Consider the following 13977-nt stretch of genomic DNA (forward strand, 5'->3'; position numbering starts at 1 on the left):
ACACACACACACACACACACACACACACACACACACACACACACACATATATATACACACATACACCTATATCTATACACATGGTGGAAGGTGAATTGTCATGGAAAAGGAAAAGCCAAAGTTATGGGTTTGGGAAGAATGTGTTGATAAAGTCTATAAAGGCCATAGGAGGCATGAGGAGTATGGACAGTAGATAGATAAAAATAAAAGTGTGGTATAGAATGAGTGATGGGCCATGCTTTGTGGATTCAGGGCATAGATTAGTATGAGAAGTGTGCAGAGGGGCACAGGTAGGTATGGAGGGTGTGGGGTCCGGGAGGGTGTGTACAGAGTATGCGTCAGTAAGGATACAGGATGAGGGGTGATAGCAGGAGGAATGCTTTGTGTTTTAATCTTTTTTTTAAAAAAAACTTATTTAAATTATTATTTCTTACAAAATTTCATTTATAAAGAACACCAGGTTCCCCAGGCAACTTTTCCATCCATCCTGTCTGGGTAACAACAGCCTCCTCTGTGGTTCCAGTTTCAGCCCACTTTCAGCCCAATTCACACTCGAGTCTAGGTTCCCTGGACCAAAAATGCAATGTGCGGGAGGCTATTTTTAAAGTTGGGTTTGAGCAGCCAAGTTTCTCCTCTCCCTGTGCACCCAACCCAAGAACAAAAAATTGAATACAATTGAGTGTGATGCTTTACTCGCCCCACCTCTGTGGTTGAAATATACAAGGATTAAACCTCTGCAAAGGAATTCCCACTTATCTAATGTCACTTGGGTGGAAAAACCACAGAAATGTTGCTACCACATTGTAAAAATCATCCATGTTATTACTGACTGGTCTCACCACTCTTCTGTAGGAGCTCAGCACGTGACTGGGAGAATTCCCATGACAATTTAACCTCTTGTATGTGGATTATACTTAGGAATCTCAGTATCAGATTTATAGTTAGGTTCTCATAGTCACACATGCTACAGAGTTTTAGCTTGAAGACTCAAGACATAATTTCAAATTTGAAATCAAGTGTGCTCCTTTACTCTGAGATGTAAATTAAAAATATATATATTGTTACACCATAGTAAGCAATGGCATCATTTTTATATTTCAATATATACTTTGGTGTCACAGTTTCATGCTTGGCAAAAATATCTGCATATATTGCAAATATCATGGAAGGTATTTACTTGAAGCATTCTGCAGGTGAAAAAAAAAAATCTTGACTAAACATCTTGCATTTTTAATAGTTATTCCTGGGATGCGGGCAACACGGGCAAGACAGTATTTACTAAATCTCTCTAATTTCTCTGGGATATTATTGACTCACCACATTGTGTAGGTCTGGAGTAATGTGCAAATCAGACTGAGGAGAGATGGCAGGTTCTCCTTATTGATGGATATTATTGAATCACTTTTCCCCCCAAAATTCTACAGCCTACATGCTCATTCATGCCAGTTCCATTTATTGAGATCAATTCCATAATTTGTCATGGTAGAACTTGGACCCTCAACCACTGAGCTGCTCTTTCAATGCCAAATCCTTTATGTAACAAATGTCACTCGAAATCTCATTTTTTTCTTTCTATAATCATTTCCTATCTCACTTTGCTTATAACTTACTGTGAGAAAAATACCACTCCCTTCAACTCCCTTAGTAAGGTAAGGGGAGAGCTTCTGGTATTTGAATAAAAAGCATGTTAATTGTGAATATTTCGTATTTTTTTTTGTAAAATAGGGTTTTTTTTATAAAATAGAACTTTTGAAGGGAATATTACTTGTGCAATTTTATTTAAGCCATAGGAAAATGAACATATACCAATTTCAAGCATATGTTAACTTTGTTTATTTGGTAAGGTGATTTAGCTTGACGCAAACACCAGCAGCATTTCTCCATCCAATTTTAGATAAGTCCTAATCGACCTGATCAGGGATGTTATTGCATACCTCTAAAGCAGATGGGACTTGAAGCAAGCCTCCCAGCTCAGAGGTAGAGACATACCACTGCACCACAGATGCCCTTTCCATCAATTTTTATATTGATAAGGAATAATAAAACACCTTAGTTGGAGATGAACAGTGCATTGATGTTTCTATAATCCTTCGCACTCAAACCTTTCTTTTGAGTAGGTGCATAAAGAAATAGCTCACTTTTCTATCTCACTCCAAACTGGTAATGTCAGTGTAAGTAATGTCATTGTCTCTCTATTACCAATGAAGCTGGATTTGCAGTGGTCTCTTTTTGAATTTCAATTTTCCCAGTTTAAATAAAGAAGCTTTATGAAACATGTTATATAAATGGAACTTATTGCATTATACTACAGTTGAACACTTTTAAAATATATTTTGCAAAATTCTGAAAATATATTCATCAAAGAAGTGTTCTTAACGAACAGTCATTTATTTTATGAACCGATTGTGAAATTCAAGTCTGAATCGCATTTGACACTCTGGGCCTGATTTTAACTTTCTTAAAGCCGTCCACATATAGGAGTTAAAATCAGACCCCTGATAATTAGCTGTGATGGCTTAAGCCCATTTATTCATTTCCACAATACTTCTTGCATAAAATGGGAAATCAAATTCAAAATAATCAAAGATTGCTTCGCTACTAATGCTAGTTCCTATTAATGAATTGCCACTGTTTTTGTCTGATCTAAATCTGATGCCCCCTCTTTCCCTTCCCTCCTTGCCAATCTTGAGATCAGTCTAGTAGCATCACAAAACATGAGAATCACAAAGCCACAACACAGACTCACAGGACCACATGAACAATCACAAGCTTTAACTGAATGAACTGCAAAGCTATCTACACATTTTGGTGCTCTATAGCACAAAGAACCTCAGTAGATGGCTGGTACCTTCAAAGTGATCGTGGCCATTTTCTTCAGGAATTCTTTCAATCTGGGTTTCAACAGATTCATCCCAGATAGGTCTCACATCAAACAGGTCTTCAGGAAGGGGCTGTTGTATTTCACTGGGCTGCTCAGTTTCAACAATAGAACTATCTACAGCACTGCTATCATCATCTGATAACGCCTCATGATCTCGTTCTTCCTCTGTCAAACGATCTACCAACTTTGAAGCCTCATCACTTATCTCTTCAAAAAATTCAATGGAATGTTTATACAGTTCAAAGAACTTATCCTTGTTGCCTTTAGAAGAACTAGTTGCAAGTTGTGGACCGTGGCTAGCTTTGGTTTTTACTGGAAGTCTTGATTGGAATACTTTTGGTTTAGTACTTTCAGCTGTTTCTGATCCAGCACTAGACTGGTCAATTAGCTCTTTCGCATCAGGTTCAGCATCACAACTCTTTCCCTTATTGAAGAGTTTAAATTTCTTCTCTGCTGAATTGATAGCATCAGACTCTGACTTGCTTCGTGGTTCCTGTCTTACTGGCAATCTAGATTTCACATCATGGATTTTGACGGACTCTGAAATCTTTTTTGCTTCTGGCATCGTGGGTGAAGAGCTGTGGTCTAATCTGTGCGCAACAGCCTTAACAGGAATTCTAGATTTTGACCTTACTGTATCATCTGCAGATCCTTCTTGAACACTTGATGGAGTTGAACGAGCTGGTGAAGGGGCCTTGTCCTCAGGCGTAGTTGGTGCTCGAGGTACTGCAGTTACAACGGCAGTATGCCTGACAGGAAGCTTTGATTTTGCCTCTGTCTGAGAAGTTTGTTGAACGATTGCAGTAGGAATCTCAATAACTGAACGTTGCTCTTCAGGTGATGAGTCTGATGAATCATCATCACTCTTTCCAGCGTGCTGTGAACAAACTGCTCGAGTCACTGTGGAAAAATCTAACTGGACATGAGTCATTGCTGACTCAGGAGAGGTAACAGCATCCACTTCATGATCAAAGTTGAAAGGTTTTACTTCAGCCACTTCAGGAATTGAAGAGTCCCTTTTTGAAGGCTTGGTTGCTGCAGAAATGCCCATTTTGATTGGAATTCGTGATTTTTGCTCATTTTTTGCAGCTATTTGTTCATCTGTGCAATGGGACTCAGTAGGGGATTGAATGTCAGATTCGATATTGGACACGGAATCTGGTAACAAACTGTATTGAGACTCAGTATGAGACTCAATATGAGCAAATCTTTCAGGCATACATTCAATTTCAGGAGATTTCATCTCCTCTTCAATTTTCTCCACTTTTGATTCTTCTTTTAAAGCTTCATCAGCTTGACTTTCTCCAATTTGGAAAAAATGGAAACTTTCATCTCCATAAGTCCTTTTGCTCATATCAATAGCTCCACTTCTGGTCATCTCAAACAGTTTTCCTTCTTGAAACAAGAACGGATTTTTTTCATTGATTGGCGTACCATCCTCAGTGGGCGTTCTTACCGGTGTTGTATCTGGAGTAGCACCCCGAGACTGTTTGTCAACCATTAGGCCAAATATTTTCTGTTCTTCCTCTTTAAGACGGGCAGCAAATGCTTCATCATCTTCTCTAATAGTGTTCCATTCATCAAGATCAACATCTGTTTTTGTTATTATTATTTTGCTTAGCTGTTCTTCAGCTTCTTGCCTCGAGATTATGTCCTGGAACGTGGTTTCATCTGAAAAGATTCCTTTATATTCTGCACAGTCAATTGATGTGGTGGCTTCCACAGCTGCCTCTTGGCCTAGTTGCTTTGTGCCAGTTGTTTTTACTTGAGAATCTTCAGGTACACCGTCCACCCATAGCTCATCTCTCTTTTCTGCAGCTCGCTCAAGACGTTGGACATCTTCCTCAGTTAAGAAATCATCCTCTTGCATTTCAGGTATGAAACGTGATGCTTCTGAAGAACTAATTTCTTCAATAGACTCATCAGTAGCTGTAAAAGAACAGACTTCAGAAAAATGATCAATTTCATTACCTCCACCAGTTACGATAACTTTCGGAACTGCTTCACAAGATCGTGAATCAACTAGAACATTGAAATCTGTGTCCAAACTTCTGTTTTCTATTTTTATGTCTACGTCATTATCATCTTCTGCTACTTGGGCACTTGTTTCCTTTTCATCATTAATTATCTTAAAAGTATATTTTTTGCCTACAATGGGGCGAAACTCTGCATCTTCAGGGCTAGAACCATCAACTCCTTGGGGAAGTGGAGATGGAGGTTCAACTCGAATAACTGGTTCCAAACTTAGTCCACAATCAGCCTCTTTGCTTAGCTGAGTTAGTTCTGGCTCACTTTCTGAAGATGAGGAGCTCTTTCTACGTTCAGCATGAGATACAAATATTACCTCTGCTTCATCTACATTAGTTATAGGAGGAGTTAGAGATATTTCAGATTCTTTTTGTTCCTTTTTACCTTCACGCTTTAGCCTAGCATCTTCTTCTAGTTCATCAAATGTTTTAATTTTGGCTGCCATTTTAAACATTTCTTCTTCGGGTGTAAAGCTTTTCTTTGATTCACTCTCTGGTGAATCATCATCAATTTCCTCTTGGATTTCAGGGATTGCAATGGGCTTCTCAGCCACTGACAGAATATGTGTATCAGGTGTTTTGGGTGTGATTTCGTAGCTGATCTCCTCAGAGCTTGGAGTTTCTGGTGAAAGAGGGCTCTTTCCTGAACTTTCCATTTGTGATACTTGATCCAAACTATCTTCCTCTGCACTTCCTTCAGGTGACAAAAGTTTCCTTGTCTCTCTGTTAATAGGGCCTTCTCCCCGCATATCTCTGAAAAGTCTACTCCTTACAGATGTAGTATCCAAAGAAATATCTACTCTCTCTGTTTTTTTCTCAGTCACTATGGTGGAAGCTGTCTTCTCATTTTGCTGTGCACTAGAAAGGGCTGCACTTAACTTCTGTTCCACAGGGCTACTTTCAAGCGAATCTGGGCATGGTGATTCTTTTATCGGGCTTGGTTCAAGTGAATCTGGAGATTTGTGAGAAGTTGTGTCAATATCATCCTGTGTGGGACTTGCTTCTAGAGAATCTTTGTGACTGACAATGGGTTCATCTGTCATTGGACTAAGACTATCTAATGATATTCCAGTAAGGCATAATTCTAATCCTTGACTTCTCGCCATGTACCCTGGTGAAATTGAGGGGCTAACAGGTGAATCTACTTTTTGGTCCTTTTCTCTCAAAGCGATATCTGTTTTCCCTTCTGATGTGGAAACAGAAAGGTTTGCATCTTTGTCTTCAAATTGACTTCCCAATGAAACACCATGTATATCCAGAATGGGGAAAGATGCTATTTCTTCCTGTAGAAAACCATCTTTTTCACTAGTATCATCTGCAGCTTTAAGAGCAGAGACTGATTCACTAGTGGTCTGCTCATCCACTTCATCTAAAAGGGATGTGGCTTGGGTCACCTCTGTTGATTGAAACTCATCATATTCTATGCAGCCAGAGTCTGTCGTCAGTTCAGCATCAGTTCCATCAATAAAATCTTTTGTGTCTTTTATGTCAGAAACTACTTCAGTTGAGACAATATTTTCAGATGTTTGCATTTTCTTTTGCAAAGAAGTGTTATCGACAAGCTCCCCAATCATGGCAGAAGATTTTGTAACAAGATCACCTTCCTTTTCTGGGGCAACAATAATATCAGTGGTCTGTCTCGAAGGCGCGTCTTTCTGAACATTTTGGTCCTTACTCTCTGTTTTGACAAAATCTCCAGCATCATGTTTTTCTTGTGTTTCATCTTCCGTTTTCTTTGGTGAAAGGGACAGACTTTCAGGGCTTGTTTCAGGAGTCTCTGCAAGACCTTCATGTTTGTAACTCTCTTCGGAGCTAATCTGAGGTGTGCCATCACCTAAGCTAAAGCTGGGAGAGTCAGCAATGCCTTCATGTTTTAGGCTTTCTGAGCTGTCATCAAGGGCACCATTTTGCAATGATACATCTGGTGTAAAACCATCCTTCACATATTCTTGTGGGAAACTAATATTCAGATCATGGTGAAGTGGACTAGTCACTACTTGTTCAAGATAGAGTTCTGCTTCTGGAGTGTCTGAAATTTTCCTAAATTGCTGATATTTGTCATTATCTTCTAACTCTTCTTTGATGACATCCGTGAAATCAGTGGATGTTTTTCTGTCTGGACTGATCTGTAAATCCGCATTTACAGCTATTCTGCTACTGTGAATTTCAGCTTGCTTTTCAATATCCTCAGGAAAAACAGATTCATATTTCTCGGAGGTTGCAAAACTCAGATCATTTTTTTCAATCGATATTGTTATTGGCTGTTTATCTTTGCTTGCTGGTGTCCTTTTCTTTGCTGGAACTTCTTTTCTTACTTCCTCACTGTCATATGAAATTGGACCAATTGGAACTGTGCCATTGTACTCGCTGTGTGGGATATCTTGTTTGAACATTTGTGACTGAGATTCTTTTGATGGAGATTCTAACTCATCTGCCTTAGCTTTCTTACCAACTGTATGGGAGAGTAAATCAGGTTGACTTTGTTGACCTTCACATACAGGATGAGATTGTTCAGGTTTCTTTACTTCTTTCAAAATGTGCGAAGTTTCAGACGTGTGTTGGAACAGCCGAGACATTTTCTTGGATGGATCTTGTCCTGACTGGAATGCTTTCATCAGTTCACGCACTGACATTGTTTCTTCAAGTCGTTCTGTAACAGTGGAAGGAACTGGAGTCTCTTTGTTTATTACTTGTTTTGTTGATGCTGTGGGAATCTCATCCTTTACTGGAGCTTTAGGTTGTCTACGTTGTCCTTCCTCTGCTTCCACACGCTTCTGGAGAGCTTTTACCTTCTCCTTTATTGAACCAATTGGAGTTTCTTCCACTAGGGGTGAATTATCATCTGCAACTGTTGGAGGCACTAATGTTGATTCTTCCTTCTCTACCTTTGTGAAGTCAGATTCAGTGCTAATATTCCCTTGCATTTTTCTAAGGTCTGTCCTATCATCTGTAGCTAAGCCTTGAAATGCAGGATCCTTAAAATATATTGTTGTGTTTTCTTCCTTAAATCTTTGAAACACAGGTTTTGTTTTTCCAGGAACTAATTTAGTTTCGTCTTTGATTTTGAGAGATAATTCATGCTCTTTCCCCTCCTCGGAGTCTACTGATTCTGAAATCATGTGATATGTTCCCTTTTTACTTTCTTTGGTAACAATCGTTGCATCAATTCTTTCTTGAACTGTATCTATTTGGCAGATTGCTGAAGGTATCACTACTTCATGTGTCAAGAATGTATCTAAGTCATTGTCCAAATAATTCAGCATGCCACTCATGTCTTTCTCAATTGTCTCTATGGTTCCTCTATCAATCCTGTGTTCTACAAATATAGGTTCACAGACCTCTGCTGGTATCTCTCGTTTCACCTCTTCAATTTCTTCATCACTAATAATAATCCAGTCTTCCTCTGATAAATCTTCATCTCTTTCAGCACCGATGACATCTTGAATAGCTTCTTCACCTGTGTATGTTCCACTTCTTAAAATCTTGCTCACTTTTTCCAAGTCTTCCTTTACTTTCTCTACAATTTCAAATGGCTCACCTGATTCTTCTTCGGCTGCTTTTGCAAACTCTTTCACCTCAATGGGGCTTTCTTTACTTCCTGCCATTGAGTCGGTCTTTAAAATTTTAGTCACTTTGATTAAATCTTGTTTCATGTCAGACACATCTGAAAGCAAGTCAGGGCTTGCTAGTACAGGGGCATCATGGATAAGATGCGATTTTATGATGGAAGAAATCTCAGCAGATTCGGTCTCCGCTTCTCCATCTTCGTTTTGGACAGAAATGATTCCGTTTTTTTTAAAAAATGGGATTCAAAACAAAAAACAGAGATTGGAAAATGTAATCGGGATGACACAATACAGAGCCTGAAGTGATTGGTCAAAATAAAAATGGATTTTTTTTTGATGGTAGACAGGGATCCACAAGGTCGGAGGGTGGGTACAACCGCCAAAGCAAAGCCAACTCAAAATTGGGAAGAAATAGGCAGGAAATAACTTGCTTTATTTTCACCAGAACACATCCACACCACGTACAACACCAAAGCAATAACAAATTGAATTAAATCAGGGCACCAACAAATCAACAAACTGAAATAAATAGGAGCAGTGGATTTACACAAAGATAGGCATCTCAAGATTGTTTGGATGTAACAGATTCATGTCTAAAGGAAAAGATCAGAAACCACAGAAAGCTGATTTCCTCTTAAAGAAAGCCAGTACTAGCAAACTGTCAGAACAACATTTGTTGCCCTCTAAATCTAACGATTTTAAAGTAAAACTTGTTTTTTTTTGTTGAGGAACTAGAACTGAAAAACTGCAATGAATATCATTTTATCTGAACCAGCTGCAAACCGGCATTTCAACAAGAAGAATCTCAAACCTTAATGCACATAGTAAAGAAAAAGCTATTTAAATTAAGTAAGATCCTTTCCTTGGAACATCCTAGTTGTTCTGACAACTAAACAAAAAAAAGTCTTTTGCAAATCAACAACAAAATTAATAAAAATGAACAAACCAAAGAGGATCCACTCAAAGATCAGAAGTGTAACAAGTTGGTGAATTCAGAAAGAAAATGGTGAATATTGCAAAATGAAAATTTTGAAACACTCACACAAACACACAGAACGCTTAAGCCAAGTTATTTCCATGCAAAACTAAAGTTCTGACAGCACCAGACACGCAGCCTTATGTAAGCATTAAATAACAAAGGCAACTTTTGACAATGTTAAGTGACATTGTGGTGAAGTACAGTGATCATTGATGCCAGATATTTAAAAGCAGGACAGGCAATTCATAGATATGCACATTTATTGAAACTTGCTAAATGTTGTGCATAAAATGGTCTCCACTCTTAAGGGACAGAAAATTTGACAGATTGATTGATTTAAAAGTTGAAATATGATTTTTAAATCTTATTTTGTGTATACTATATTTGGTAGAGTAAGGCACTTTAATAATTTATGGAATTGTAATTTTATATAAGCTGATAATGTTACCTATACTCAAAAATTAATAAGCTACATAGTGACAAAATTACAATATAGTAACAGTCCTTTCTGAACATCTAACCTGGCTCAATGTATACACATTTGCCATAATATGAACTACTGGTAATGCCACAGGACAAAGAAAGAATTTCATTTCAAAAAATGCTATTTATATACTTATACTATTGAAATAGGTTAGTATGAGAAAATAATCTTTATGATGAACAATCAGTATATCCTTTATTGTTGTTGGATCAAGATATTGGAACTTAACATCAATAGAATGAATTAAACAGGAATATATATAATGGTGGAAATGCCAATTTATATCTACATATTATTAAAAACAGCATCTCTTGTCATCCTAATTATCTTCCTAATGGGGTTTTCAATGATAACTCTATCCATATACTCATATCCATTTTCATGAGGTGCTACATTTGGGAAAGGCAAATCAGGGCAAGACTTATACACTTAACGGTAAGATTCTGGGGAGTGTTGCCAAACAAAGAGACCTTGGAATTCAGGTTAATGGTTCCTTGAAAGTGGAATCGCAGGTAGACAGGGTAGCTCAGACAGCGTTTGGTACAACTGTCTTTATTGGTCAGTTCATTGAGTATAGGAGTTGGGAGATCATATTGTGGCTGTACAGGACATTGGTTAGACATCTTTGGGAATACTGTGTTCAATTTTGGTCTCCCTGATACAGGAAGGATGTTGTGAAACTTGAAAGGGTTTAGAGAAGATTTACAAAGATGTTATCAGGTTTGGAGAGTTTGAGTTGGAGAGGCTGAATAGGCTGGGGCTATTTGCAGCATCGGAGGCTGAGGGGTGATCTTACAGAAGTTTATAAAATCATACGGGGCATGGATAGAGTAAATAGGTAAGGACTTTTCCCTGGGGTGGGACAGTTCAAAAACTAGATGGCATAACTTTAAGGTGAGAGGGGAAAGATTTTAAAGGGACCTAAGGGGCAACTTTTTTCACGCAAAGGGTGGTGGTGGAAGGAGCTGCCAGAGGAAGTGGTGGAGGCTGGTACAATTACAACACTTAAAAGGCACCTGGAAAGGTACACGAATGGGAAGGGTTTAGTAGGATATGGGCCAAATGCTGGCAAATGGGACCAGATTAATTTACGATATCTGGTCAACATGAACTAGTTGGACTGAAGGGTCTGTTTCCCTGCTGGATGCCTCTATGACTCTATACAGATATGATACATCTGTTCCTATCTATCCAGTCATCTATTTAATAGTATTTTATTTTAACATGTCACAGTAGGAGATAAAGAAATCATGTTCAAGGGATCTTCTTTCAAAAGATCCATTGTGCACACAGTCAAAGCCATTAACCATGAGGTTGCATTGTATTCACTCTCAGAGATAGGTAGATAGGTAGATATGAACGGCATGGTAACACAGTGGTGAGCAATGTTACTTCACTGTGCCAGGGACCTGGGTTCAATTTCTCCCTCAGGTGACTTTGTTTGTGGAGTTTGCACATTCTCCCCATGTCTGCTTGGGTTTCCTCTGGCTGCTCCCATTTCCTCCCACAGTCCAAAGATGTACAAGTTAGATGGATTGACCATGCTAAATTGCCCATGGTGTCATGAGATGGGTAGGCTATGTGGATTAATCATGGTAAATGTGGGGTTACAGGGATAGGGTGGGGAACTGGGTGGGATGCTACCACCAGTTTTCTGCTTTCAGCAAAAATCAGCCTCACAATCTTTCAAAATTTTGAGATTCTCTGAAAAAAATTTTAACTTCAGTTTCAAAGTCAATGATATATACCGAGCATTCATGCAAAGCAATGTTCCAGTGGTCCAACCAACTTCTGGTTTGGGCCTCAATTCAAGTTAACTGGCAAAGGCAAGGGGCACACTGGTGGGCTCCTTGGTTTTGAAAGGCTGAGAAGCTTTTGGCTTCTACATGGCCATTAGGTCTGTTTGGTAGGAGGGATCTGATCCTTGCATGGACAGGACAGCTAGCAATGTAATATTGTAGGCCCAAAGGAACGGCTCAATAACTGGTTCAAGTGGACCCAACATGCATGACAGACCACCACTCAGTGTATGTGAAAGTAGCCTTCTCAATTCTGAATCCAATGTGGACCACAGATTGTAAATTCGAACAGGTTGGTTATTTATGTTGGAAGTGGGCAGCCACGTGATGCCTGCCTGATAACTGAATCAGATACATCTTGTTCCTGGAAGAGATGTCCAGTTTCCTTCAAATTTTCAGTGAGAAGCGGATGCATGACAGTTAAAATACTATTCCTCTATCTGCCATATTGTTAATTGTTTGTGTACATATCAATTTAAGTGTTGCACACAGCTGTTTAAGTGTTAACTGCTTTTTTTTAAAACTCCTTCAAGGTTTTTGCTAACTTTTGCCTTTCTACTGTCCATATCCAGTTAAGGTTAAATTCAATTCCTGCCTGCCTACTCCTGTTGCCTTCCTTTTTGCCCACTGCTGATTATCTAGGCAATTTCTCCAAAATGACTGCGTTTTATAAAATTAAATTTTGACCATGCATTATCATGACTAAACTCACTTTGGCATAACCTGAAAATCCCACCTGTTGTTCCTTTGGCTCTTGCTTTGAATGACCTTTTGAATATTAATCCCCATGCCTTGCTCTGTTGACACAGTGACTATGGTGTTTGAAGTGGCCCTGCCAGTTACTGCTACTGTTGTCTCTGTCTTTGACTATTCTCCCCTGTTTCACTGCATTGGTCAATAATGACTGTTTAGGATTCTCCTGAACTCATCAATAAAGCAGCTGTGAGCTCAACTCAAAAATGACATGGAGTTACACTCAAACAGGTTGATAAATTATGGAAGGGAATAGCTTTGATTCCCATTTCAAGTCTACAGCCTTTCTGGTTTCTCATGAAGAGGTACTAAAAGATTAAGTAATTATCAAAGTCAATGGATTGAATTTAATTCTCATTATGAAATTTGTATATAGTATTTAGTTCAATTAAATGGAGAATATATTATAGTTATAAACCTGGATGGTCATCATTTTTAATTACATTAGTTATTCTAATAGAAACTCTACTTACAGGTAATGACACCTAAACCCTTCCTTGAAGCATTCTCACCTGGCTATGCATTTCTGACACAACATAACCTGCATGGAGGTGGTAAAAGTCTCATCATCAAATCAACCTCTCCTATTTTTCTGGTACATTATATTCCTTGTCAAATATCGACCCTTATTCAATCCCTTTTGGCTCTCCTTTGTGTATTTTGTTCTTTATTGTTCTCCAAGTCCCACTTTGGCAGTTTAATGAAATATCCTCCCTCATTTTGTCCTTCAGCACTGCAGTGGGCATGTCTTTAGCCTCAAAATTTGCCACATTCATCTCAAATTACTCCTTTTACTGTCCTTCCATTCACTCACTCTTCAATAAATGTTCCTCCCATATTCAGAGCCAGTGATCTCAGACCACGTCCTCATTTTTCTCAACACCCAGACATTCCTATCCCTCTCCCAGTTCGTTCCCATTCTTCACTGACGACAGAAATACGCTCGCCTGAATCACTTAAAGTTGTATGAATTCCTAAATGCCTCCCCTTCATTATTTATAATATTTCGGCACTGTTGCAACATTCTTGCTCCTCCCACTTTGATGTTGCCTACAATAAAACCTTGACTTTTCTTCCAGCCTGATTAGTTTCCCTGGAATAGCCCTCTCATTCACTCCTTCAAATAAGAACACATTCTATTTGATTAGCAGATAACTAGTTTAGCCACCCATTATCAGATCTGCTGGGTGACATTAGGGCTCATTATGCTCTGCTAAAACTGTTCACTAATCCATGATTGTCCTCGTGAGCAAAAATAATCCCAACTTCTTTATTCCATTTTGAAACATGATCAAAATTGGCACTTACTTACACTTTACATCCTAACTTACATCCTAAATTAAGAAGGACAGAAAAGCTACTTTGCTGCTAAAACTATCTTTGTTGCCACTGCTGGTCTATCCTTTACCCCAGCAAATCAAATCTCTCCTCCAAAGTTACTCCTTTGCCCTAACTCAGAAGCTGTGTCTTGCTCCAGCTCCTCCAAAA

The 13977-nt window shown here is 38.7% G+C and overlaps 1 protein-coding gene across 1 annotated transcript in view; it reads right to left on the reverse strand.

The window, feature by feature from the left end:
- Positions 1 to 13977, reverse strand: part of LOC109928744 (ankyrin-2-like) — a 909810-nt gene that overhangs the window by 49167 nt on the left and 846666 nt on the right. The window contains exon 32 of the mRNA XM_048605114.1: positions 2849 to 8716. Coding sequence (XP_048461071.1) covers positions 2849 to 8716 — 5868 coding nt within the window. The remainder of the gene's footprint in view (positions 1 to 2848; positions 8717 to 13977) is intronic.

This window comes from Rhincodon typus, chromosome 1 (genome assembly GCF_021869965.1).
Source record: "Rhincodon typus isolate 14 chromosome 1, sRhiTyp1.1, whole genome shotgun sequence".
NCBI classification, from domain to species: Eukaryota; Metazoa; Chordata; class Chondrichthyes; order Orectolobiformes; family Rhincodontidae; genus Rhincodon; species Rhincodon typus.